We start from the raw sequence: 27,267 nt of genomic DNA on the forward strand, positions 1-27,267 counted from the left end.
CTTTCCATTTCACTACGGACACGACTACTCCGGTGCTACGTTTTCAGCATTCTGTTGTACGGCGTTGAGGCATGGACAATAACTGAGACCATGTGCAAGAGATTGCAAGCATTTGAAATGTGGACGTACCGAAGGATGCTTAAGATACCTTGGACAGCTAAAATGACCAATATAGACGTTTTGCACCGTATGAACAAAGAACCAGAAATTCTCACTACCATCAAGAGAAGGAAACTAGAATACTTTGGTCATATGATGCGGAACTCTAAATACCACCTTCTGCAAGTAATACTCCAAGGGAAAATTAATGGAAAACGTGGTCCGGGGAGAAGTAGGACATCATGGCTCGGCAACTTGAGCCAGTGGTTTGGGGTGACAAAGCTTACTCTGTTCAGAACAGCTATGAACAAACAACAGATCATGCTACTGATCGCCAACGTTCTGCGAGGACATGGCACATGAAGAAGAATAAGAATAAGAAGGGAGTGATAACTCAGCTCCAATGGTTCTATCAAATACAGTAGAGACAATACACGACACTTACGGATTTCGCCTTGCTAAAATGGGAGACAATTCGACGGTGGCGCTCCTAATGACTTGACCTGAACAAATCGCGCTAAATTCAAATATCAATGGAAATGTATATACGGAAATGGATAAATAAATTACGTCTAGAAAGAAAGTGGTATTGAGATACTAACTTCGAAGTTGCTAAAGCAATTCTGGATAAATGAATGAAGAATTATTTAAAAGGTTATTATTCAAAGACTGAAATTAGACATATCAACAAGGTGTGAAATGGACTGCTGTGAAATGGCTTGATCTTCCATTTATGCATTACTTTTTTAGCTTTAGCATACCTGCCTGAAATCTTACGGTTGGATTTGTCTTTTTTCCTCATTAAAAAACATTGTATCATCACATTAAGACATTTGTCAATAAAAATATCGGCACATTCCTTACACATATGATGCAATGAATTAACGTTTAATAGCTGGACAATTTTCCTCTTAACATGAAGCCTACTAACAGAAAGAAAATCTATAAAATCTCGGCTTTAATCTGAGAAGAGGGATAAAAGAAAGAAAAGTTTGAAAATGTTGTCGATAGTATGGCTGTATAGCCGAGGATTTTTAAAGTCGCTGGCCTGGAAATGATCTGAACAGATCTTATAATTCTTATACAAGCGTAACGTCCCTTCTTTCTTGTACACTTTATCCAAATCGCTTCTGTGACATTTCAAAACCCACAGATCACACCTACAACAACACATCGGTATTGAAGGTTAACTGCTACACTATACAATAAAATATGCGTATTATATTTTAAGCCCGTTAAAACATGGGTCGAGCAGGTCAGAAGATTATGAAGTACTATAAAAATCTCTGTCACTGGAAGAATATATATGCAAACGCAATATTACTTACATGTTCTTGTCACGAGGGAACCTGAAGAACGACCGCGCATTTTTCTCTACTTCGTAATTACTGCAGCCAAACACAGCACATACCTTTCCCCTCATGTTGAGACGAGATATCAAGGAATGACACACGCTACTATTTAATTATGCCAACTCACTGAAAACGCATAAATAACACCAAAAACTTCACACAAAAATACACGTGCTCTTATGAGAGAATCAGTACCGTTCAGGTCTATCCGCTAGAGTGAGCTCCAATAGCTGTCCCTCGATATCTCGCTCAGTGTCGTGTATTGTCTCTACTGTATTTGGTTCTATCTTCTCATCAGAACGGCCCAGGCTTGAAACACAGTCGATACACGAAACATTTTTAAGATGGGAAGTCAAGTTCTATTGATACGGATTCTACTTAAAACACAAGATCCTCATCCCTTACCTTTCCTTAAACTTTTGAGCCAGAACCGCATTTTTGAGTATTTTGTGTATCCAACAATTCTTTGGACTTACCTTGTACCTTAAATGGTGAGCGGATGCAGTGGCGTACCCACAAAATGATTTCATTGTAAGTCCAGGCCAGTAGTGTGGATACAACTTTTCCTTGGAAGGGGTTGTGAAAAGATTTTTTAAATTTTTTATTTAGAATTTGCTTTACGTCGCACCGTAGGTCTTATGGCGACGATGGGAAAGGAAAGGGCTGAGAGTGGGAAGAAGCGGCCGTGGCCTTAAGGTACAGCCCCAGCATTTGCCTGGTGTGAAAATGGGAAACCACAGAAAACCATCTTTAGGGCTGCCGACAGTGGTGTTTGAACCCACTATCTCCCGGATGCAAGCACACAGCTGTGCGCCCCTAACCGCACGGCCAACTCGCCCGGTGGATATGAAGAGAAAGCCGGTCCTACCGAGTGCAGTGACGGATCTTCAGTAGATACTGTTGGTTTTGATTGTTACCATGTACAATCATAGCTTCTGTACTTTTAACATAAACCGGCTGCATTATTGAAACTGTTCGTAAAATTGATAATATTGTTCTTCGTTTGTGAGGAAGTAGAATCTTCGTTTAATTTGTCCTCTTAAAAAAAGGAACCACTTTGGTACAACACCCCCTGAAGGTGACTACCTTCCAGGCCGTAGATATTTCGATTACGGGGGACTCAAGGAAAATTCTACTGCACCCAAAAACAAGGCTGCATCCTCCCCATCCCATGCCTTTCTTAACTCTGCCAGTGCCGGGAATCGAATGCAGGATGCCTTAAGTCAAATTCTCGGCCAGGTCAGGGAATTTTACCTGGATCTGAGGGCTGGTTCGAGGTACACTCAACCCACGTGTTTATAATTGAGGAGCTATGTGATGGTGAGATGGCGGCCCCGGTCTAGAAAGCCAGGAATAACGGCGGAGAGGATTCGTCGTGCTGACCACACTACACCTCGCAATCTGCAGGCCTCCGGGCTGAACAGCCGTCGCTTGGTAGGCGATGCCGCTTCGGAGCTGTTACGTCATGGAGTTTGGTTTGGAAAAGTGAACAGAGAAGGAAGCGACACCCCTGCAAGGCTCCTTAGCTACCAGCTGTCCGGCCTCGTGCATTTAGGACAGTAAGAAAACGTATGCCTTAATAAAGGCTCCTCATAAAACCTTTGCAAAAATCCTAACTGCATCTATTTATAACAATAATCACAAACGCCTCCTTTTCATGTGGCTCAGTTGGTTGAGTCGCTGTCCTTCTGAGTCTGAGTTCGCAGGTTCAAATCCCGGCTTGGATCGGTAATCCTTAAAACGGTGTTGAAATGGCAACAGCTCAATTTCGTTGGTTTCTGGCACGTTAATAAAAATTGTACATACGAATATTAGCGTCACAAAACTCTAACTTTATATTACTATATTCTCTATCCCAAGCTTGCGTGGAAAAGTAATTAACAATTTACTTTACGTCGCACCGACACAGATAGGTCTTATGGTGACAGTGGGATAGGGAAGGCTTAGGAGTGGGAAGGAAGCGGCCGTGGCCTTAATTAAGGTACAGCCTCAGCATTTGCTTGGTGTGAAAATGGGAAACCATGGGAAAACATTTTCAGGGCTGCCGACAGTGGGGTTCGAATCCACTATTTTCTGGATGCAAGCTCACTGCTGTGTGGCCCTAACCGCGTTGGAAACTAATAGGAGAAGGTAAACCCTACAAAGCATATGTTGTAACGTGTATCTATACCCATACGCTTTACATTATTTATTTATTTATTTATTTATTTATTTATTTATTTATTTATTTATTTATTTATTTATTTATTTATTTATTTATTTATTTATTTATTTATTTATTTATTTATTTATTTATTAGTGCCTTCAGTACAGTGGCGAAGTTATGGCTCCAGGCCCTCTCGTACACTTAACCACATACTAATCAGAATCTTAAATAAAATACTGAGATACTTAAAAACAACATAAATTAATAGAATTGAAAATAAATTTAAATAAGTTACTTACTAAATTAATATTAGAACTAATGAATATTAAAACTCTTAAAAATGGCTAATCCTCAGGAACGCACATTCATACTTCAACCATTCAGTCAGCTGTCCTCAGCAGGTAGTCACGGCAGGTGACCTTAAATCGTGATTTTAAAAAGCTAGTTTCTCTGACCTGAACTGGCAGGGAATTCCATAATCTGGCGACAATCGCCACAAATGATCTATTAATTTTATTTGTGCGTTGCAGTGGAATAGAAAGATGAATTTAGAAGAAATATACAGTGACTGACTTTCAGTTACCACTCTGATCACCATCGTTAAAGTGTGTAGCTGCGACGTTTATCAGACATCAGTCATGAGACAGCATGATAGTATGGGGTGATATGAACATCGTACCCGATATTGTAAATAAATCGCAGGCAGGAACTCAGTGCTCGTTGAAGTTTAAGTGTTTCTTCTCTCGCCATGTCCACTAAAACAACGTCACAGTAATCAAGAATAGGGGGAATAAGTGTCTATATTAGTTTGGCCTGTAGCTCAAATGGAAATACACCCCTCTGCCGTTTAAGAGAGCGAAGAACTCCAAAAATGTTTTTACGTATTTTTTCGTGTGATCAGACCAATCAACTGTTTCATTCATAATTACGCCGGGGTTTTTAACCGTTTTACTGTAGGGAATAATGTTACCATTCAGTAGGATAGGCGGGATTGCGACATTGTTTGAGCAGCTCCGTAATTTTCGGGATCCAATTATAATTGTCTGAGTTTTTTTGCAGTTTAGTGTAAGAGAGCTTCGTTGTGCATATACACTGAGTCATCGGAGGTCCCTGTTAATATCTGTCTTGCAGTGTCGATATATTTGAAGATCGTTAGCACAGAGGTCACTTGTGTTATTTCCTGTCACAGATGGTATGTCATTGATATAAATACAGAAAATTAGGGGCCGTAGAATACTGCCCTGTGGGGCAAGACTTAAGTTTCATTTTCCATTTAGAGGCCTTGTCGTTTACTGTTAAACGCTGTTGAGGTTGCTCAAATACAATAAGAACTAAAAACCTTAAGCGCAGCCAGGTCGAAATTTAGCAGTTCCACTTTCTTTATCATAGTCGGAAGTACTATAGTGTCATTGGCGCTACTGAAGTCAAGAAGGATACGTATAGTGAGCAGTCGCTTGTCCATGGCGTTTCTAATGTCTTCAGTAATCTTCAAAAGTGCTGTCGCGGTACTGTGACCCTTCTCAAATTCACATTGCAAAGGGTCCAAAAGAGCATTTTTATTTAGGTATTCTAGAACTTCATCGTATACTATACGTTCAAAGTTTTTAGAAAGCGCAGGGAGTACGGACATAGGACGATAGTCTGAGGGTGATTGTGGATCTAAACTCTTAGGTACCGATATAATATTGACTGTTTTCCAGACAGTAGGGAAAGTTCCGTTTAGTAAACAGTAGTTCAGTATATGCGTCAGTATAGGCGAGATAGCACCCATAATCTACATATATAAAATAAGAGTTTTGTCTGTACATTGCTCAGAATTTGAAAATAATGGTATTTCTGTATCGGTCATGTCCATAGTAACAAGAAAATGCATTTTTTACTTTTCCGTAATTTCTGTCTGTCTGTCTGTCTGTCTGTCTGTCTGTCTGTATGTATGTATGTACACGCATCACGAGAAAACGGTTGAAGAGAATTTAATGAAAATCGGTATGTGAAGTCGGGGGATGAGCCTCTACAATCTAGGCTATAAATCATTTTGCTCACGCTGAGTGAAATGGTAGTTTAGGGGAAGGCCTAAAATTGAATTCTCAACTATTTATGTTATTAGTGGTCTAATGAAAATCGGTATGTGAAGTCGGGGTATGAACCTCTACAATCTAGGCTATAAATCATTTTACTCACGCTGAGTGAAATGGTAGTTTAGGGGAAGGCCTAAAATTGAATTCTCAACTATTTATGTTATTAGTGGTCATATTTTAAAGAAAATGGGTATGCAAAGTTGGGGAATAAGTTGCTATAATCTAGGCTATCAATAATTGTATTCACGCTGAGAAAAATGATAGTTTAGGGGAAGGCCTAAAATGTAATTCTCAAATATTGTTGTTATTAGTAGTCCTATCTTGATGAAAATCGGTATGCAAAGTCAGGACATAAGTCGCTATAGTCTAGGCTGTAAATTATTTTATTCACGCTGAGTAAAATGGTAGTTTAGGGGAAGGCCTAAAATGTAATTATCAAATATTTCTTATTAGAGGTGTAATCGATGAATGCTACATAACTAAGGTAATATAATATTAAATTTCATATTTTTCATGTCTTATGCATTGTTACCGTACTGGCTATGATCACAAAGATATTCATGAATTTGGAGTTTTGTTAATAAGTCCATATCAGCGCCGAGTAACGAGAAAATGGGTAAACAGTATTTAATGAAAATCGGTATGTAAAGTCGGAGAATAAGAAACTACAGTTTATGGTATAAAATATTTTACAAATCACAGAGTCGAAAGAAAACTAAATGTGAAGGCCTACAATGTAGAAAGCTCATAACATTGATCAACAATAACATTATATTGACCATTGTTTGTCGTGATGTGCTTTGTGTCTTCTGTTGCCCCTCATCTCCGGTAGATAGGATTACTGCTGCATACAGAGTATTTTTTATTCGATTTACGTTGCACCGACATAGATAGGTTTTATGGCGACGATGGGCTAGGAGTGCCTTAGGCCTTAATTAAGCTACAGGCCCAGCATTTGACTGGTGTGAAAGTGGGAAACCACGCAATACCATCCTCAGCGCTGCCGACAATGGGGTTCGAATCCACTATCTCTCGGATGCAAGCTCACAGCTGCGCACCGCTAACCACACGGTCAACTCGCCCAGTCGTACAGAGTGTAACAGCCTGTCTGAATATTGATGGGAAGTAGCTGGGGAGTTAGATAACTTTCTTCTTTAGCATGCCATTCCCCTGGTTTATAAATTTTCTGATACTACTGGTACGTAACACACTGGATCATCATAGCATTCGGGCTATTCAATGCCTACTCTGAGGCACTGATTGGAATGAACAGTGTGCATATTTAGCGGAATAATGGCAGATGAGTGTTCATGGAAATCTGCGGCCTGGTCACCCCAGCTCTGGAACTTTGGACTATTAGATTAGCACCGCAATCTAACCGCAGCACTGTTCGTTAAAAGTGATAAAACGTGCGGCTTTCCATTTGATCGAGTATTTTATATGATAGCATTGCTTTTAATCGCTACATTCATACTTACGTTTTTGTAATGACCTATGTTGATCTCAGGTTAGGAAAACCACAAAGTCATTCTTTCTGAGAATCCCGTAGCGAAGCACGGGTACATCAGCTAGTGTTATGTATAAAAGTAATAGGAATATCATCTACACCTGTAGTCTGATTTAATCGAGTACAAAGCCTTTTAACCTGATTTTCTGTGACAATGTGAAATGTGAATCGTGGATTGGCTGGAGGGGAGGGCGGTGAGTCGGCGCAGTTAATTTGGGTAGGTTGAATATTTGGTTCGCCAAGTGGAATGTCAGGAGTTGTCTGTCTCCGTTGATTATTCCCAGAGCTCTAAGTTGGTCCCATGCGCGATTAGAATTTAAGTTGTTAGCTAAATTCCGAAAATATATACATTTTTTAAAATTGCTGATTAACTGCTTTGTGCGATTTCTTAAGATGCGGTTAGATTCGAAGTCTGTGTCATCTAGGGTTTGTTTATAATGTCGAAATAACGAGTCACGGTGGGCCATCATTCTCTTGCCTTTATCATCTAGCCATGGACAAGAAGGACGAGAAACCTGTATTCGACGCGTGTATGTATATCTTTGCCACATTATTTGTATAAAATGTCACTTCTTTATTGCTTATCGCATGACCATTATTATAATAACATTACCGTATTTATTCTAAACCAGAATATTGCATCCTTACTCAAACTGTTTATTCTTGCATTAATTTCACTTGTACTCGGAATATATGAAATGCTGCAGTTATGTCCAGGGAGTCCAGACACCCCAGGAGTTTTAACGAATGTACTTTTATTGAGCATTTTATATATAATGTACATTAATATTAGCTTCCGGAGTCCGACTCATTGGCTGAATGATCAGTGTTGAGGCCTTCGGTTCAGACGGTCCCGGTTCGATTCCCGGCTGGATCGGGGATTTTAATCGCATCTGATTAATTCTTCTGGCTGGGGACTGGCTGTTTGTCCCAACATATTCAGACAACATACTACACTACCAACCACCAAAGAAACACACAACACAGATTACATCCCTCTATATAGGGTTGGCGTTGGTAAGGACATCCGGCCGTAAAACAGGGCCAAATCCACATGTGCGACACAGTTCGCACCCGCAACCCCACAGATGTGGGAAAAAATAGGGAAGAAGAAGAAGAAGAAGAAGAAGAAGAAGAAGAAGAAGAAGAAGAAAATTACTATTAGCTTCCGGAATCCGCACGAATCCACCACTCTTACTTGGATCCCAGGACACTCATTTCCTTTTTTCGGTATTCTACACCACCTAAACTGTGGAACACCTATCAAAATAAAATTCTGAATGAATGCCCCCTCCCCCTCCCCCTCCCCCAAACTGAAATCCTGGCTACGCTACTGGGCACCTGGCCTAATACTTTACTAGCAGATTGTTTATCAAAACTAGGCATGAAGTAATGTACCTATCTCCTGTTATTGATTTTAGGGATTCAATCATACATTTATTGTTCTTCAAATGCCGTACCAAACATTACGGTATTTAACATATAAAAGGCAACATTTTCATTACTGAGAGTTGATGGAAAAGGTAGACCTAAAACTTACTCTAAGAGATAAGCTTGCAGCTATCATCACGCACAGTCTGCTATAACCTCAAAATGAATAGCTTGAAACTTTGTAATATACTTCTTTAAGTATTTCACTCAGTGCCTCCGGCATTACGTATATATATACTAGCAAGATACCCGTGCTTCGCTACGGTATTATACTGAAATTTATAATTGAATGCTTATTGTTTTAGATATATAATCCGACGAAATTCGCGATCTGACTCGTTTTCTGCGAGAATCCACCAAAATTCCCGATCTGACTGGTTTTCTATTATTTTACGGCACGTTTCCTCCCATTTTCAATCTTCCTTTCCAGGAATCGATTTCGTACTTCCCGGGCTAGGCTCAGGTATTCCTCCCGGTCAGATGGGTCCGTAAATCTTTGCCATCTTTTCCTATAATCATTTTTAATATGGATAAAATCCTTCAGGAGATCCGGCGTGGTGTCATATTGGGTGCCTTGGCGGCACTGAACCAGCGGCCGGACTGCATTCTTAGACATTACACGTCCAGGAGCCGTTTCCAGCGCGGTCCGCACATCTGACGACGGTCCGGAATATTATTATTATTATTATTATTATTATTATTATTATTATTATTATTATTATTATTATTATTATGTGTTGCTGGAATGGCTGATGACAGGGAAAACCGGAATATCCGGAGAAAACCTGTCCCGCCATCGTTTTGTCCAGCACGAATGTCACATGGAGTGACCGGGATTTGAACCACGGAACCCAGCTGTGAGAGGCCGGCGCGCTGCCGCCTGAGCAACGGAGGATCCTTATAAGTACATTAATAACAGTAAAATCAATTGGTCTCACCTCCTTCTACTCCCACCGCCGTTAAGTTTATTTACCGCCAACCCCCCCCCCAAAAAAAATTAAAAGAATGCTTGTTTCTTTATGTTTAAGGGAGATTCCAAACACCAATGTTCACGTCTATTACCTTCAGTTTTGAGATATAAGTATCCCAATAAAAATAATTTACTTTCTGCACTTCATAGCACTACTCCCCCCCCCCAAGTGAATTTTCCCGCAAAAAATACTTGTTTCTTTAATAGTAAAGGATCTTCTTAAATACCAATGATCACGACTCTAACTTCTTCAGTTTTTGATTTATGTGTCCTCATGAAAGGAATTCAACTCCTTTACACTCCCGCCCTCCAAGATGGTTTCCCCACCAAAACGCGCTTTTCTTTGTTTTTAAGGAGATCCAAATACGAATTTTCACGTCTGTAACAACTTTAGTTTTTATTAGATGTATGTATTCTCATACAATTAAGCCAATTAATTTTTCAATTCTCCCCCCCCCCTTCATTGGATTTTCCGAGAATACGTGTTTCTTTACTTTTAAAGCAGATTGCAAATATCAAATTTCACGTCTGTAACGTCTTAATTTTTGTGATATCAGTAGCCTAATTAAAAGAATTCAACACCATTTTCAGTCACTTTTACCAACCCCCTCCACCCTAGTGGTATTTCCGAAAACTAAAAACACACGTTTCTTTATGTTTAATAGAGATAAAAATACCTTCACTTCTGTAACATGTTAAGTTTTTTTAGATATACTGTAAAAATTCTCATTTTAAAATTTCACCCCTTTTGAGTTCCCCTTAAGTGGAGTTTCCGAAAACAAATCACCTATGTTTATTTACATTTACAGGGGATTCCAAACACCCACTTTTTACGTCTGTAACATTTTACGTTTCCAAGATATTCTGTAGATATAGTCTTTCAAAAAATTCACCCCAATTTGTCACTCCTGTTTAACCGCCATTAATTGGATTTCCCAAAAACTAAGAATTACGTGTTTCTTTATTTTCAAAGGAGATCCCATATACAAATTTTCAGTTCTGTAATATCTTTCGTTTCTGAGATATATGTATCCCCATTAAAGGCATTCAACCCATTTTTCACCCCTTTTACACCCCTCCTATTAGGATTTACAGGAAACAAAAAAATACGTGTTCCTTTATTTTTAGAGGAAATTCTAACTACCAATTTTTACATCTGTAAATTTTACAGTTTTAAGATGTAGACGCACTCATTTCAAAAAATTAACCCCCCCTTTTCACCCCCCAATATTTGGATTTTCCAAAAACGAAAAAATACGTGTTTCTTTACTTTTAAAGTAGATCCAAAATACCAATTTTCAGGTCTGTAATATCTTCAGGTTCTGAAATATAAGTAGCCTCATGAAAGGCATTCAACCCATTTTTCACCCTTTTACACCCTTCCTATTGGGATTTTCCGAAAACAAAAGAATACGTGTTTCTTTATTTTTAAAAGAGATTCTAAATACCAATTTTTACATCTATAAACTTTAAAAGTTTTGAGATATAGATACACTCATTTTAAAAAATCACCCCCTTTTCACCCCCCCGCATTAATTGGATTTTCCACAAACAAAAAAATACGTGTTTCTTTATTCTTAAGGGAGATCCCTAACACCAATTTTCAGGTCTGTAATATCTTTAGGTTCTGAAATATAAGTAGCCTCATTAAAGGCATTCAACCCATTTTTCACCCCTTTTCACTCCTCCTATTGCGATTTTCCGAAAACAAAAAATACGTGTTTCTTTATTCTTAAAGGAGATTCTAAATACCAATTTTTACATCTATAACCTTTAAAAGTTTTGAGATATAGATACACTCATTTTAAAATATTGCCCCCCTTTTCACCCCCCTTAATTGGGTTTTCCAGAAACAAAAAATATTAGTGCTCCTTTATTTTTAAAGGAGATCCCAAACACCAATTTTCAGGTCTGTAATATCTTCAGTTTCTGAGATATAAGTAGCCTCATTAAAGGCATTCAACCCATTTTCACCCCTTTTCACTCCTCCTGTTGCGATTTTCCGAAAACAAAAAAATACGTGTTTCTTTATTTTTAATGAAGATTCTAAATACCAATTTTTACATCAGCAAACTTTAAAAGTTTCGAGATATAGATTCACTCATTTTAAAAATTCACCCCCTTTTCACCCTCCCATTAATTGGATTTTCCAAAAACAAAAAAAATACGTGTTTCTTTATTTTTAAAAGACATCAAAAGTACCAATTTTGAGGTCTGTAATATCTTCAGTTTCTGATATATAAGTACCGGTGTCCTGATTAAAGGCATTCAACCCATTTCCCCCCATTTTCACCCTTTTTCACCCCTCCTATTGGGATTTTCTGAAAACAAAAAAATACGTGTTTCCTTATTTTTAAAGAAGATTCTAAATACCAATTTTCACATCTATAAACGTTTAAAGTTTTGAGATATAGATACACTCATTTTAAAATTTCTCCCCCCCTTTTCACCCCCTTACCGAAGGAATATCCAAAAATCCTCTCTTAGCGAGCACCTACATCATAATGTGAATATATCCCCAAAATTTCATTTCTTTATGTCCAGTAGTTTTGGCTCGGCGATGATGAATCAGTCAGTCAGTCAGGACAAGCTATTACATATATATATATCTAATGTTGAAGAAGGAGTAATTAGGAAGTACGGTGTAGGTCAAAGAGTAAAAATAAATTCATCCACATGCAATCGCGCAATTTATGAATAAACCCCCTGAATTCTTTTGAAAGCTAATACAGTATGTATTTAAAGAATCCCATGAACGAGCTAATTCTAAGTTACATAAGCTTTAGTATACTCACTATACCATGTTTCTTATTGTCTTTCCATTCACCAATATATTTATCTCCGATTACAGCGAATACAGCGTGGCGGAGTCCGGTTTTAAAGGTAATTTTTTCCCATTTCTTCCATGGTGGCTCTATCTTATTACGACTTTTTAGAAATGGCATATTTAATAATTTTCGTTACTAATCGTCACAATTAATTCGTTCCATCATAAAATTTTATTCACTCGCACCACTGAAGGTTAGAAAGGCCCTACCATAGGATGTCAAAAACCGACTCACTTCTCGTTGTCATGACGACTGGTGGGGTTGAAACTGGTCGAGAGATGAGTGAAAAAATCGATTTATTTGCAACCAGTACAAATCGATTTGCTGTTCGAACAAGTGCAGAGTTTTAGTCGGTTTTGGTTTGAGGATGCATTCACTTGTTTCAGAATTTGTTCAGAATGGCCGATAAAAACAAATTGTCTAGTGTGCTGGAAAGTAAACGTGTAGTCGATGAGTTGATTAACGATTCCAGCTCTATGAGCTGTATCTCAATTGATGGGGAAAGTGCTGATTCGGACTGTAATGGAGGAAGTGCTTCAGAAAAAGGGAAACCGGTACCTATATCAGGAATGTCTCCCCTGGATAATCGTGAAGATCTGGAAATTATAACCATTCGATCGAAACATGAACTTTCGTTAAATGATTCAGGTGACTTAAATGAAACACCGAGTGGTTCTGGAAGGAAGGTAAAAGAACAGAAAGGCGGTAATGGACCTATAATTAGTATTACTTTCCGAAATGAAGAAGTTGCGAGGTTAGTAACATTTTCGTCAGTGACAGTTTTGGTGACATTTTGAATTAAGGCGTTATATTTCTTGTGAGTAAAGTCATGTTTATTGTTTGCTGTGTTCGCTTACGTATTCACGTTTTCAACCAGGTACAGTTTTATTTACTTTCTTCTGGTTATGGCATGCGTAATGGTTTGTTTATGTGTGTTCTGCTTTCTGTTTCGAGCTTTTGGGTAACTTTTAACCTTTGTAAACTCAAGAACCAAGCTTGTATCACTGCTGCAAGTCGTGGTGCGCGAACGTCATCTGTCGTCAGCTGATCCGGTAAATCATCTGACCGGGCTTGTTTGGTTGATTAACATTTAACAACAACATGTTAAAAGTGTTAAATGTTAACTGGTGACACCATCAACATGTTCAATGTTAAATGTTGAATACTGTTTCATTTAACGTTGTGTACACACTTAATAGACATGTTAAACTTGACTTTCTTTGTTTATATATAGGCCCTAAGTAGTTCATCATATCAAATGGAGGTAATACATTTAGGTGGTGTCTATTATTTTCAAATAAGGACAATGGACTCAGATGAAGAGGATTTGGCACTTTGTTATTGCCACTGTTACTTCTTGTTATGACTTAGAAATGCAGTTTTATTAGACACATTTCCTCCCCTGATCCTACTCATTGCTTCAAAAGCAAACCACTTTGAAGTATAGGCTAAACTTCGTCTGCTCCCGCACCTGACTTCTGATTTTTTTTGCAATACTCGACTGTGCTGGGAGCGGAGGGACGCTAGGTTTTTTTCAATGCATTCACGGGAACAATTATAGATAATTTAGAGTTCCTGGAAACTGTCGGCTTTCTTCACTTTATCTCTGTATTCCTTTGATGAGACATCCCACAAACCAAGCCTTTCTATTATATCATTAAGTCCAAAGTAATCTTGGTCCACTCCATTTCTGACTATAAATTGGAGTATAGTGCAGAGAGAACGACATACATGCGCGTACCGGTACTGTATTTGTAGCTTATAGGCCGGTCTCCATTGATTAACATTTTACACCAACATGTTAAATTTAACATGTTACAATTGACATGTATATTGTGATTGTGTCTTCCAATTGACTTTGCATGTTAACTCAGAATGTTGAGGTTAACACTTTTAACATGTTGGCGTGTTTTCCGCTCCAAGTCAAGTCAATTCGTTGTTTGTGAGATGTTGGCACAAATGCAGCAACTTCCTTGTCGTTTCCATGTCAACAGATAGCCATACGACGCAAACGATGTGCTTCTCGTGAAGTAGGATCATAGTTACAACACTCCGCAACACTCATTCTCTTTGTTATAAGCTACAAATACAGTACCGGTTCGCGCACGTGTGTCGTTCTCTCTGCACTATACTCAAATTTATAGTCAGAAATGGAGTGGACCAAGATTACTTTGGACTTAATTAATGATATAATAGAAAGGCCTGGTTTGTGGGATGTCTCATCAAAGGAATACAGAGATAAAGCGAAGAAAGCCAATAGTTTCCAGGAACTCTAAATTATCTATAATTGTTCCCGCGAATGCATTGAAAAAAAACCTAGCGCCCCTCTACTCCCAGTACAGTCGAGTATTGCAAAAAAATCAGAAGTCTGGTCGGGAGCAGACTAAGTTTATACCGTACTTCAAAGTGGTTTGCTTTTGAAGAAATGAGCAGGATGAGGGGAGGAAATGTGTCTAATAAAACTGCATTTCTAAGTCATACCAAGAAGCAACAGTGGCAATAACAAAGGGCCAAATCCTCTTCATCTGAGTCCATTGTCCTTATTTGAAAATACTAGACACCACCTAAATGTATTACCACAAATTGATGTGATGAACTACTTAGGGCCTATATATAACTTCCCTATGTTTTGATTTAGTAATTGATGACAGATTCTGATGTAGGTCTACTTCCCGTATTTCATCTAAGGCCTAGTTAAATTTAATTAACATTTGTGTATTTTGTGTTTTAAATTTTAAAAAAACATCACTTTTTGCTCTAGGGCCTATCATTCTTCTAGTGAACATCTTGGTAATAATGCAAGTTTGGTATTCACATTTAAGTTAGTTAAACTCAACTTTTACAGTGACTAGCAGCAAATTAGATTTAATAATACCCTTTTTCAGAGCTGTATTTGGTCCACCTTTTCAATACTGGTTTGATATTGACTCAATTTAAATGGAATATGCATTCATATGTAAATTATGGTAAATGTTCCGTTCATCTTCAAGGAGATCCTCAGATACAAATTGAGATCAAAATATAAATTTCAAACTAAAAAAGACATAGGCCCTATGTATGTAAATTAAAAATATACAGCATTAACACATTAAAAGTTAAGAACAACAAATTGGCACTTTCTTCCCATTGTCTAAAACAATTTATTCTATTTCATATAAGCAAAATTCAGGAATGCCAACGTGAAGGCAAATTCACTTCTATTCTCATAAAACACAAACTAGATTTAGATGTTGATTACATGTTAAAATACTAAGAGTTGGCTGTGTGGTTAGGGGCGGGCAAGTGTGAACTTGCATTCGGGAGATAGTGGGTTTGAACCCCACTTTCAACAGCCCTGAAGATGGTATCCATGGTTTTATATTTTCACACCAGGAAAATGCTGGGGCTGTACCATAATTAAGGCCATGGCCGCTTCCTTCCCACTCCTAGCCCTTTCCTGTCCCATCGTCGCCGTAAGACCTATCTGTGTCGGTGCGACGGAAAACAACTAGCATTGCTGGTTGCCAGCAGTGGCTTCCACGATATGCACCAGACATGCGTCTTGGTAGGTGTGCTATTTACCAACTGATGAACCCAACTTAGCACGCTGCGGCGAAACATGAACTATAATTGTATTATTATTGTGAAATAACTTGTAAAAATAAATAATGAAATAAATGGAGTGTACATGTGATATCTCGAAACTATACAGTAAGAGTATAAGCTTATCATCTGAGTAAAGCCAAGCCAATGGCGCCAGTGGGGAGCTCCTTTTTTCAAGCACAAGAGGAACAATATTCTATCACAGTTGTACAATTTAATGTTCTCGATTGATCAAATTTTCTACTCGAGGTACAGTTCTGCAAGACTGTGTGGATGTGTCAGACCCTACCCACTGACGCTGGGGACTGAAGAGTCTAGTGTCAGACCTAACACGAAACGCTGGTTAATAGAGCAAACGCCGGAAAAGCCATACATCTAATTTTTTATCTGATTTTTGATATTCTCTATTGGTGGAAAATAATCTAATTCCCTTCATGGGAACTTAGAATTTCCATTCGGAATTGCTAGGCGGGCATTAATTCCATTGCGGAGTTTTATCTCCCATATGCAGTTATCAGACTGTACCTCATAAATAGGCTTTGATAAGTTCACCTGCATACACCCCACCGTCAGTGGGTAGGGTCTGACACATCCCACTCTGAAGAGTCTAGTGTCAGACCTAAGACGAAACGTTGGTTAATAGAGCAAACGCCGGAAAAGCTATACATCTAATTTTTTATCTGATTTTTTATAGGGCCTATGCTCTATTGGCGGAAAATAATCTAATTCCCTTCATGGGAACTTGGAAATTTCCACTACATATTTTGTTGAAAATGAAGCCATACTTTCCATGGCTCCACTGTGTCGAATACTGAATATAACAATTCAGCTCTCTAACATATCTGTAAAGAAACGCATTATAAAGGGGAGTTAAATGTTAAATTTAACAGACTTACATCCTGGTTTCTCTGGAATTGGGAACATGCATCATTTTCAAAAATATTTTTATTGAAAAGTACACCAATGAAATAGTACGTAAATGTATTACATTGTGGCATGTTGCCTTGTTTTCTACCAATAAAAAAATATTTAATAGTGCCTTTCCGCAAGGCGAGTGAAACGGCCTCTGACGTAAGCGGCGCGCTGTGACGTCACGATCCAGTACCGCATGGAGCTCTACCAGCCGTTGTGCATCAGCCGTTGCTAAAAGCCGATTGTTTATTATTCATGATCGCGAATAACTTCAAAATGATAGAAGAAAGGTTCAAAACAGCACAGTCAGACAATCTATCATGTGTAAATGTCATCATTCTTGAAAAATAGTGAGTTTTTGTTGCCGCAGAAATTCGCGGATAACAACCAAGTTTGTAAGTGGCGTCTTTTATATACGTGCAATGTACTGCAACCCATAGTATTAGGATAACAACGAACCTGGATAGATATCACATCACTTTCAACATTTCCTTCTAGACTGATTCCCCTATTAAAGAATAACATTACATTTTCGGGCTTTCGGCATTAGTAAAGTAAGAAATCGGATTTCAGCACTAACATAAACATATAGGTAGCATTATAGTACTAGTCCGCCTCTGTGGTGTAGTGGTTAATGTGTGCCACTCCCGGAGGCCCGGTTTCGATTCCCGGCTCTGCCATGAAAGTTGAAAACAAATAGTACGAGGGCTGGAACGGGGTCTACTCAGCCTCGGGAGGTCAACTGAGTAGAAGGGTTTCGAATCCCACCTCAGCCATCCTCGAAGTGGTTTTTCGTATTTTCCTACTTCTCCTCCACGCACCTAAGGCCACGGCCGTTTCCTTCCCTCTTCCTTGTCTACCCCTTCCGATCCTCCCATCCTCCAACAAGGCCCCTGTTGAGCATAACAGGTGAGGTCGCCTGGGCGAGGTAATGGCCCTCCTCACCAGTTTCATCACCATACTCAAAGTCTCACGTTCCAGGACACTGCCCTTGAAGTGGTAGAGGTGAAATCCCTCGCTGAGTCCGAGAGAAAAGTGTCCTGGTGACATTTTAGTCGCTCAATACAGGAATGTCTTTGGGTACTGTGACTTTTACTTTTTTTTTTTTTTTTCTGTTTGCTTTCCGTCACACCGTCACATATAGGTCTTATGGCGACGACGGGACAGGAAAGGCCTAGGAATGGGAACAAAGCGGCCGTGGCCTTAGGTACAGTCTCAGCATTTGCCTGGTGTGAAAATGGAAAACCACGGAAAACCATCTTCAGGGCTGTCGACAGTGGGGTTCAAAACCCACTATCTCCCGGATGCGAGCTCACAGCTGGGCGCTCCTAACCACACGGCCAACCGGCGCGGTATTTTTATCCTTCGGTTTATTGACTTGGCTTGTATAACCTAAAACTTAGGCTAAGTTGGATAATATTTTAAACACCTACATCACTATTTTCACCTGTGTGCAATTATGTTATTTATTTCATTAATATTATGATAATTATTATAATTGAGCATTGTTAACTTATAAGACCCCAACAGACAAGCATTGGTTTTGTGTAGAGTTATACATTTGTTAAATTCATGTTGTTTCCTTTCATGATGCACACGCCTATTCTTTGTTACATTATAGAGTATTTAGATATAGCCTAAATTTCTTTACCAATTAAGCTCTTCAATAAAGGCATACATAACATTCAAACAAATTCATCTTACGTTAAAATCTTCAAAAAAATAAACTGTAGACTTTTCCGGTATATCACCAGCATTTCTCCAGCTCGCCAAAATCCATTTCTCCCTAGTTTTAGCGTCTTTGGAACGTTTATAAACAATTTGTTTGGTATGGTATGCGATGTTCTATTGCACATCGGAACTCTACACCATTTATAAGTTTTCTGCCTTACTGTCTGTGCAGGATTCATTTTAAGTCTAAAATATACCACTCAGATTATTATCCAATGTATAGACCTCGAATTTAACCATACTAGACACTAACGTAAAGTAGAAATACGCGAAGTGTATCCTGCTTCTCACAGCACACTATGTGTTATTTCGTCTGCTAATTCAGTCAACCTGTACGATGACGTCAGGCCAATGAGATCGCGTACTTGCGTGACGTGACATTTTCATAGATTTTTATCATGTTTGGAGTTATTATTTGTACATTCTAATCACATTTTTGAATTCTGCATGCAATTTTGAATCAGATTAGCATATTTTTAATTAAAACCCCGGATCATGCATGTTCCCTATTGTCTGAGATAACATGAAATTTTGTTAAGATATAGATCTAGTATATTTATTGTTTTATTTTCTCGGTTCTACCTTTGTTAGAAATCAAGATATGGATTTTCAAAATCAAATGGCACTACAGTCCTTGAAGGGCCTTGGTGTACCAAGCAACTAATGTATCGACAAGGTGGGGGAAAATAGAAACTCAGTTGTGAAGCTCAGCCCGAAGGCATGCAGATTAGGTGTCATGTGGTCAGCACGACGAATCCTCTCGGCCGTAATTCTTGGCTTTCTAGACTGGGGCTGCCATCTCATTGTCCAATAGCTCCTCAATTGTAATCACGTAAGCTGAGTGGACCTCAAAACCAGTTCTCAGATCCAGGTAAAAATCCCTGACCTGGCCGGGAATTGAACCCGGGGCCTCTGGGTGAGAGGCAGGCACGCTACACCACCGGGTCGGCCAAAATTGATACACTTTTAAATGTCTTTACTTAAAAAAATTTTGATCAAACTATGTGTGGTAGGCCTAATAAATTTAATACAATTTGACGGTTTGTAAAAAGTTAAACTGTCGATATGGATCAAACATGAGATTAATAGTCAGTAATTGGTGGAATCGTGTGAGATGAATAGCAGAGGATATTTTATCTTGGAGATTTAATAGACTCTGCCGTGCATGGAAAGAGAAGTAGTGGGAGACTAGGGGGATGATTGTAGATAAGAGGTGCAGGACTAAACAAGGCCGCATAGGAAAGAGGCTTGCAAACTGAATGCTGAAGATATACAAATACAAGGTTCAAGCAATTATTTTCAGTGGTGCTCAGAATTTCTAATTGTTCTTTTTCTTCTTCCTTTGTGTGGTTTACTGTTATATTTTCTTTCTTTGTTCTGATACAGGAAGTACAGAAAGTCACTTAAATTGTTTCTGAAGGACTTGATCAAGAAACATGATCCCGAGAGCGAGGAGTGTGATATTTCTGATTTGGAACTCGACATTTGGGAAGATTCCCAGGATGAAGAAATCCTCATAGACGACTCGTCGCTCTTCACCATCGATAAAGATCCAGCGTCGAAGATCAGCTTAGATGTTCCAACATATAGTCAGGTAAGCTCCAAGCATGAGACGTGATTCATGCAGCACACCATTGTGTTACAAATGTTACAAATTAATGACATGTTGGGCTGTGTATACCATCTCTGTGATTATCATTGATGCTTTCACGGCCCGTTCTTGTAGACAAAAGTACTATTACACCCTGGGGTGTACAAAATTCTCTGTACTTGAGGCAAGGTATACATTGGCCAAACGTGCTGGTCCATTGGGACTCGCATTAAAGAATACCCGTCTCAACCAGCCAGACAAGTCAGCAATAGCATGCCCCATCGTCCGGTCGTGATGTTGTGTTCCAGGATGTTCGAGGTCTTACTCACATTAAACACTAAAGGTCTAGGATTATATGGAAGCTGTGGAAATACGTAAAATTCCTAACAATTTCAACAGGGACACTGGCTTCAATTAATACGTAGTTACCAGTCATTAAGGATTTACGTAGGTAGTTCTCTTCCCTGTCCTTTCTATATTGTTATTTCGTTTTGGTGCTTTCCAAATTCATACGTTCTTCATCACCTGGTGGTTCATTCTAAGTTATGTGTTAATGTCACTTTCATAATGTGTATACACCGGTTATGCCCCTCACACACCGTGTCTCATTATTATTATCCTATGGTTTTCTCCACATACTTTCTTTTTGTTCTTCAGCTCTGTTCTATTCTATGCTGTTGTCTGTCATTGCATTTTCTTATTCTTATGCCTGGCTGAGTGGCTCAGACGGTTGAGGTGCTGGCCTTCTGACCTCAAGTTGGCAGGTTCAATCCTGGCTCAGTCCGGTGGTATTTGAAGGTGTTAAAATACGTCAGCCTCGTGTTGGTAGATTTACTGGCACATAAAAGAACTCCTTCAGGACAAAATTCCATCACCTCTGCGTCTCCGAAAACCGTAAAAGTAGTTAGTGGGCAAATAAAGCAAATAACATTATTATTATTATTATTATTATTATTATTATTATTATTATTATTATTATTATTATTATTATTATTATCTTTCATTTCACCCTCTTTGGGGTACATTGAATCCATCACTTCCTTGTGCGTTCTTTTCGTAGTGTCCAGTATTTCTTCATTCTTTCTGATCTTCATTTCCTCTCGTCTTCCAAGATAATAGGTTTGCCTTTTAATGTAGATTTGTGTTGGAACCCTATATTTTTGTCTTTAGTTATTACTTTAGCTGTTTGATCGAATAGTGAATTTTTTGTAATTTTTAACTCTACTAGGCCTAGGTCTTTTTCAGTTCTTTAAATCAGTTGAGTTTTGTTTTGCAGTTGCAGAAGAAGTGAAAGATTTGGTTGGCTAATCTATTAGAGTTCATTCTGAGAAGATGACCGAAAAATTTATCTTTATCTCATAGTATCTGAGAGTTTTTTTCAATTTTCTTGTAGAACGTTTCATTCTTGATGTAACCGAGCTCGATAGCTGCAGTCGCTTAAGTGCGGCCAGTATTCGGGAGATAGTGGGTTCGAACCCCACTGTCGGCAGCCCTGAAGAGGGTTTTCTGTGGTTTCCCATTTTCACACCAGGCAAATGCTGGGGCTGTCCCTTAATTAAGGCCACGGCCACTTCCTTCCCACTCCTAGCCCCTCACTGTCCCATCGTCGCCATAACACCCATCTGTGTCGGTGCGACGTAAAGCAACTAGCAAAAAAAAAATATATATATATATATTCTTGATGTATGTTATCTTGTTGAATTTTCGTTTCTTTTAGCTCAAGTTTCTCCATCTGGCGTTTGAAATTCATGTTTAGTATTTCTGCTGTGTATAGTGCTTCTGGTTTAATCACTGTTTTATAATTTTTAATTTTGGACCCCCATGAGCTGCAAGGCCAGTTCAAGTTTATTTTCCCAGGATTCCATTGCTTTGCATTACACAGCATTCCAAATAATCCATTCTCAGAGATTATTATTATTAAGTGTATGGAATTTACAGAATGGACAAGTATATACAATATTATACAAAAGAAAAACCTGCGAAGAATACATGGTAAGTAGGGAACAATTACACATGAATATCTAAATTGTTTATCCACTGCACTAGGGATACTGAGACATCAGCAAAGTCTTTTCGGTCTCCACCATAAGCACGCAGAGGGCATTCGTCCATTATGTGATACATGGTCTGGACTAAAGCACCACAATCACACGCGGGAGAGTCCCTGAAGCCCCACTGGTGAAGGGAGAATGCAGATCTTCCACACTTTGTGCGGAACCTGTTTAGTGATGCCCACGTTCTTCTAGGCAAACTGAAACCAGCTGGGGCGTGGTTTGGATTAAAGTGGCTTGGCCACTCCGGAGCTGTACGAATCCATTGCTCTTTCCATTCCTCTTTTAAATTGAAACCAGCATCCATTAGATTCTTAGCTGTTTTCATCGGTGGCTTACGGCATTTCAGCCTTTTCTCCAGAAATCTGCAACATCTCTATGGATAGGTAGAGTTGGATTGGACATGATCTTATCATATTCTTGAACAAGGGCTCTTGAACGTCGCAGGCTTGGTGGAGCAATGTGGGACAGGACTGGCAGCCAGTGCGTTGCAGTAGGCTTCAGAGTACCAGAGATGATACGCATGGTGGTGTTAAGTTGTACATCGACTTTCTTAACGTGGCAACTGTTAAGCCATACTGAAGAGCAGTATTCAGCTGCAGAATACACGAGGCCAAGCGCAGTACGTCGTAATGTGTCCGCTGAAGCACCCCATGAAGTTCCACACAATTTAAACAGAATATTATTACGTGATCTCAACTTAGATCCGAGGTTTTCAAGATGCTTTCTATAAGATAGGGTTTGGTCAGGCGTTACCCCGAGGTACTTTGGATTAGGATTCTCAGAGATGTTTGAATTTGTTCCTATTGAATTTGTTACTATTTCAGTCTTTTGTTCTTGGACTTTGAGGTATTTATGTGGTTTTTGTTGTTTGCACTTTATTTTATTAATCTGTATTCATTTCTTCTACCACATTCGTCCCTGATTTGTTTGATGTCCTCTCTGAAACTCCTCACGCAGAAATGGTATGATGAACATCTTAAATGGAGCTTAATCTTAAATTCAAACCCTCATTATTGTAGAAGACTTCCTCGGGAACAGTCGGAGCAAAGTTCATTGCGAAACTTAGAGTTTTACCTTGTTTTCTTAACATGGCAGAGCACAAAATCCCATCTCTATTGTCAATTCTCAACTGCACGTTGTCATTTATTTATGTACTCTCATCTACTTATTAACACTCTGCCACTTGTTTACTCCCTGGAGACTTGCCATTTTCAGTGTTTGTTATGATTTTAAAATAAAAACATGCAACAAGTTATAGCACATCATTTACTATGTCCGCAAGATAAGTCTCTTGAGACAGGGGTGCGGGAAGGAGTGGGTCTCAGCGGCCTCGTGTGTTGTGCTTTGCTTTGGTCAATTTCTGAGCGGAAATCATAGTGCTAGCTGTAGCTGACCATTCTTTGTAAAATGAGGGTATTGCGACAAAAAAAAGAAAATGGGGAATTACTGTGTGTAGTGAGAAGCGAAATTTAATTACTCGAAACTGTGATGAGGAAGGCACAGAGGAAGGCCTTTATGTTACCCTAACGAAGCAGACTGCTAGGGCAGGGAAATATTGCAGCATTCGGTGCTACAAACCAGTGTGTTAGAAAAGAATGTGAACTTGTAGAAGGTAGCTTAAAACGGATGAATCAACAGATGTTCAATACTATTTATTTATTTCTTCTTCTTGTTTCGTTGAAACCCCTTGGACCACGTGATTCCTGACTCTATTACAAGTTGTCCATTTCATGACCGTATCGATGTTTAATCAAGAAGTAAGTATAAATAACCACCTAATCGATACTTTATTAATGCCTCAGGCAAAATTGAATAAAATTAAAACTTACAGGACATGTTTCGACCACTTAGTGGTCCTCTTCAGCTGTATAAATAAAGAACTGAAAAGAAAAACATTATGACATTAAGCACAAATAAAAGTTCTTTGGAGACTCCTTTGATAAAAATGGAGGTCATCAGAATAGGTCATCTTGCCTCTCGTTCTTGTTTGGAAAAGATGTTTATTCTGCGCTGTCTAGAGGGTCTGTCTTTGAGCGCGACCAGGTGAAGTAACGATGTGATACAGTTTGACAGTTCATGGATAGCTCTGGAGAGAAGGGAAGTACAGTTTTATCGTCATCTAAAATAACATGTGAGAGAGGAGGGAGATTGGGCTGTGCTTGTGCGATGTCGTGTTTGATTATATCTCTCGTTCGTCTAGTCTGTTTCATGTCTACCCATTCTAAGTATTTGCTAATATTCTCATATAAGATGTTTTTATGCTCGTTGTTTTCGTTGAGATTCTCTTCACCGTTTTCCAATTTATCAAGAACGATGTGGATGTTTTCCAGGTTGTTCATAAGATTACCTTTATTAATCATACAGATAATTTGAAGGTCCTGTTTTATATTGGTGAATTTGTGGTTGGACTCTTTCATATGGGATCCCATGGCAGAGAATCTTTTGTATCTTTCAGCATTCACAATTAAGTATTTATTTATTTTCCACCTAGTCGATACAATGATTGCTTAAGGCAATTTTTAATGGTCAAAAGTGGTACATGTTTCGTATATTATCAACATCTTCAGCCACATAACACTGTTTAGATGAAAAATATATAAAAATTGGCAAAGTAATGCTTTAGAGGAAGTGACCATGAAGCTGATTTTATGTAATCTTTCAGCATTGACGTGTTCTTGATATCTAATTGAGAAGTTCCTTCCAGATTGTCCCACGTAAGTTTTTTTACATTGAGCACAAGTCAGCTTATAAATACCCGATTCCTGGAATTCGTCATCTTTAAGTTTATTAGCTTTATTATGACTAAAGAATCTATGTTTCGTGTTGTTGTTTGTAGAGAAGACTACCTTGGTATTGTGTTTCTTGAATAAGTTGGTGATTTCGTAAATCTTCGGGTTATTAAAGGTGAATTTTACATATCCTTTTTCTTTTTCTGAATGCTGTTTAAGTTTGTTGTTGGTATTTGCATTTAGTGATGTTTTTATTGATGCATTTCAAACTGAAACCATTATGTAGAGCCTGTTGACGAATGAAAGAAAGTTCCTTTTTTCTGTCTGTTTCTGTGTCGGTAGATTTACTGGCATGTAAAAGAACTCCTGCAGGACTAAATTCCTACACATCGGCGTCTCCGAAAATCGTAGAAGTAGTTAGCGGGGCGTGAAGCCAATAACATTAATTACATTTGGCTTTTAACAAGCTGAGCATATCAGGAAAGAAAAGTGTCCTGGTGACATTTTAGTCGCTCAATACAGGAATGTCTTTGGGTGCTGTGACTTTTTTTTGGTTTTTGCTGTTTGCTTTACGTCACACCGTCACATATAGGTCTTATGGCGACGATGGGACAGGAAAGGCCTAGGAATTGGAACAAAGCGGCCGTGGCCTTAGGTACAGCCTCAGCATTTGCCTGGTGTGAAAATGGGAAACCACGGAAAACCATCTTCAGGGCTGCCAGCAGTGGGGTTCAAAACCTTCTATCTCCCGGATGCGAGCTCACAGCTGCGCGCTCCTAACCGCACGGCCAACTCGCGCGGTATTTTTACCCTTCGGTTTATTGACTTGGCTTGTATAACCTAAAACTTAGGCTAAGTTGGATAATATTTTAAACACCTACATCACTATTTTCACCTGTGTGCAATTATGTTATTTATTTCATTAATATTATGATTATTATAATTGAGCATTGTTAACTTATAAGACCCCAACAAACAAGCATTGGTTTTGTGTAGAGTTATACATTTGTTAAATTCACGTTGTTTCCTTTCATGATGTACACACCTATTCTTTGTTACATTATAGAGTATTTAGATATAGCCTAAATTTCTTTACCAATTAAGCTCTTCAATAAAGACATACATAACTGTCCCATGCCAAGATATATTGGTAGAATTAGAGCTGTCAAAATGGTTCATAACCCCTTTGATTTATTATCTTGACATGGATCACCCAAAACATAGGTTAGGTTTGGAGAATACTTTAATAATCAGCATTATTTAATGCACTGTTCATTACTTTCATATTCCAAGATGTAATTGAAGCATTTAAATAAAGCATCATACATTAAAATTTAAAGTTTTACCACTAGAACAGCTGACATAGAAAAATGATTTGAAAATTCAAACAAATTCATCTTACGTTAAAATCTTCAAAAAAATAAACTGTAGACTTTTCCGATATATCACCAGCATTTTTCCAGCTCGCCAAAATCCATTTCTCCGTAGTTTTAACGTCTTTGGAACATGTATAAACAATTTGTTTGGTATGGTATGCGATGTGCTATTGCACATCGGAACTCTACACCATTTATAAGTTTTCTGCCTCACTGTCTGCGCAGGATTCATTTTAAGTCTAAAATATACCACTCAGATTATTATCCGATGTATAGACCTCGAATTTAATCATACTAGACACTAACGTAAAGTAGAAATACGCGAAGTGTATCCTGCTTCTCACAGCGCACTATGTGTTATTTCGTCTGCTAATTCAGTCAACCTGTACGATGACGTCAGACCACTGAGATCGCGTACTTGCGTGACGTGACATTTTCGTAGATTTTTATCATGTTTGGAGTTATTATTTGTACATTCTGATCACATTTTTGAATTCTGCATGAAATTTTGAATCAGATTAGCATATTTTTAATTAAAACCCCGGATCATGCAAGTTCCCTATTTTGCCTGAGGCATTAATAAAGTATCGATTAGGTGGTTATTTTTACTTACTTCTTGATTCCTGACTCTGGTGAGCTTTTTTCCAGCATTCCTTAATCTTCGTGCTGTGGGTTGCTTTCCTTTCCTGAGTCCACTTCACTCCCACTCCAGGATGCAATGTTTCAGCTGTCAGTGACTGGAGAGTGTTGGATATTCTGATCATCATTCTAAATTTATCCCTGTTGAATATATCAGTGGGATCGATTTTTAAAAATTCTAGGTCTTTTCGAACCAGTTTCGTACATTTAACATTTGTCCCATTCCCTCGAGAAAGGGTGTT

The 27,267-nt window shown here is 38.6% G+C and overlaps 2 protein-coding genes across 2 annotated transcripts in view; one reads left to right on the forward strand and one right to left on the reverse strand.

Moving 5' to 3' along the window:
* The window catches only part of LOC136881832 (MORN repeat-containing protein 3-like), a 64,845-nt gene extending 52,317 nt beyond the window's left edge, over positions 1-12,528 (reverse strand). Inside the window, exon 1 of the mRNA XM_067154267.2 lies at positions 12,384-12,528. Within this exon, the coding sequence (XP_067010368.2) occupies positions 12,384-12,528 (145 nt within the window). The remainder of the gene's footprint in view (positions 1-12,383) is intronic.
* A 248-nt stretch (positions 12,529-12,776) lies between these two features.
* LOC136882297 (zinc finger CCHC domain-containing protein 8 homolog) overlaps positions 12,777-27,267 on the forward strand; it is a 154,651-nt gene continuing 140,160 nt past the window's right edge. The window contains exons 1-2 of the mRNA XM_067154867.2: positions 12,777-13,165; positions 20,023-20,230. Of these exons, the coding sequence (XP_067010968.1) occupies positions 12,810-13,165; positions 20,023-20,230 (564 nt within the window). The 5' untranslated portion in view covers positions 12,777-12,809. The remainder of the gene's footprint in view (positions 13,166-20,022; positions 20,231-27,267) is intronic.

Source organism: Anabrus simplex, chromosome 10, assembly GCF_040414725.1.
Source record: "Anabrus simplex isolate iqAnaSimp1 chromosome 10, ASM4041472v1, whole genome shotgun sequence".
In the NCBI taxonomy this organism is placed as follows: domain Eukaryota; kingdom Metazoa; phylum Arthropoda; class Insecta; order Orthoptera; family Tettigoniidae; genus Anabrus; species Anabrus simplex.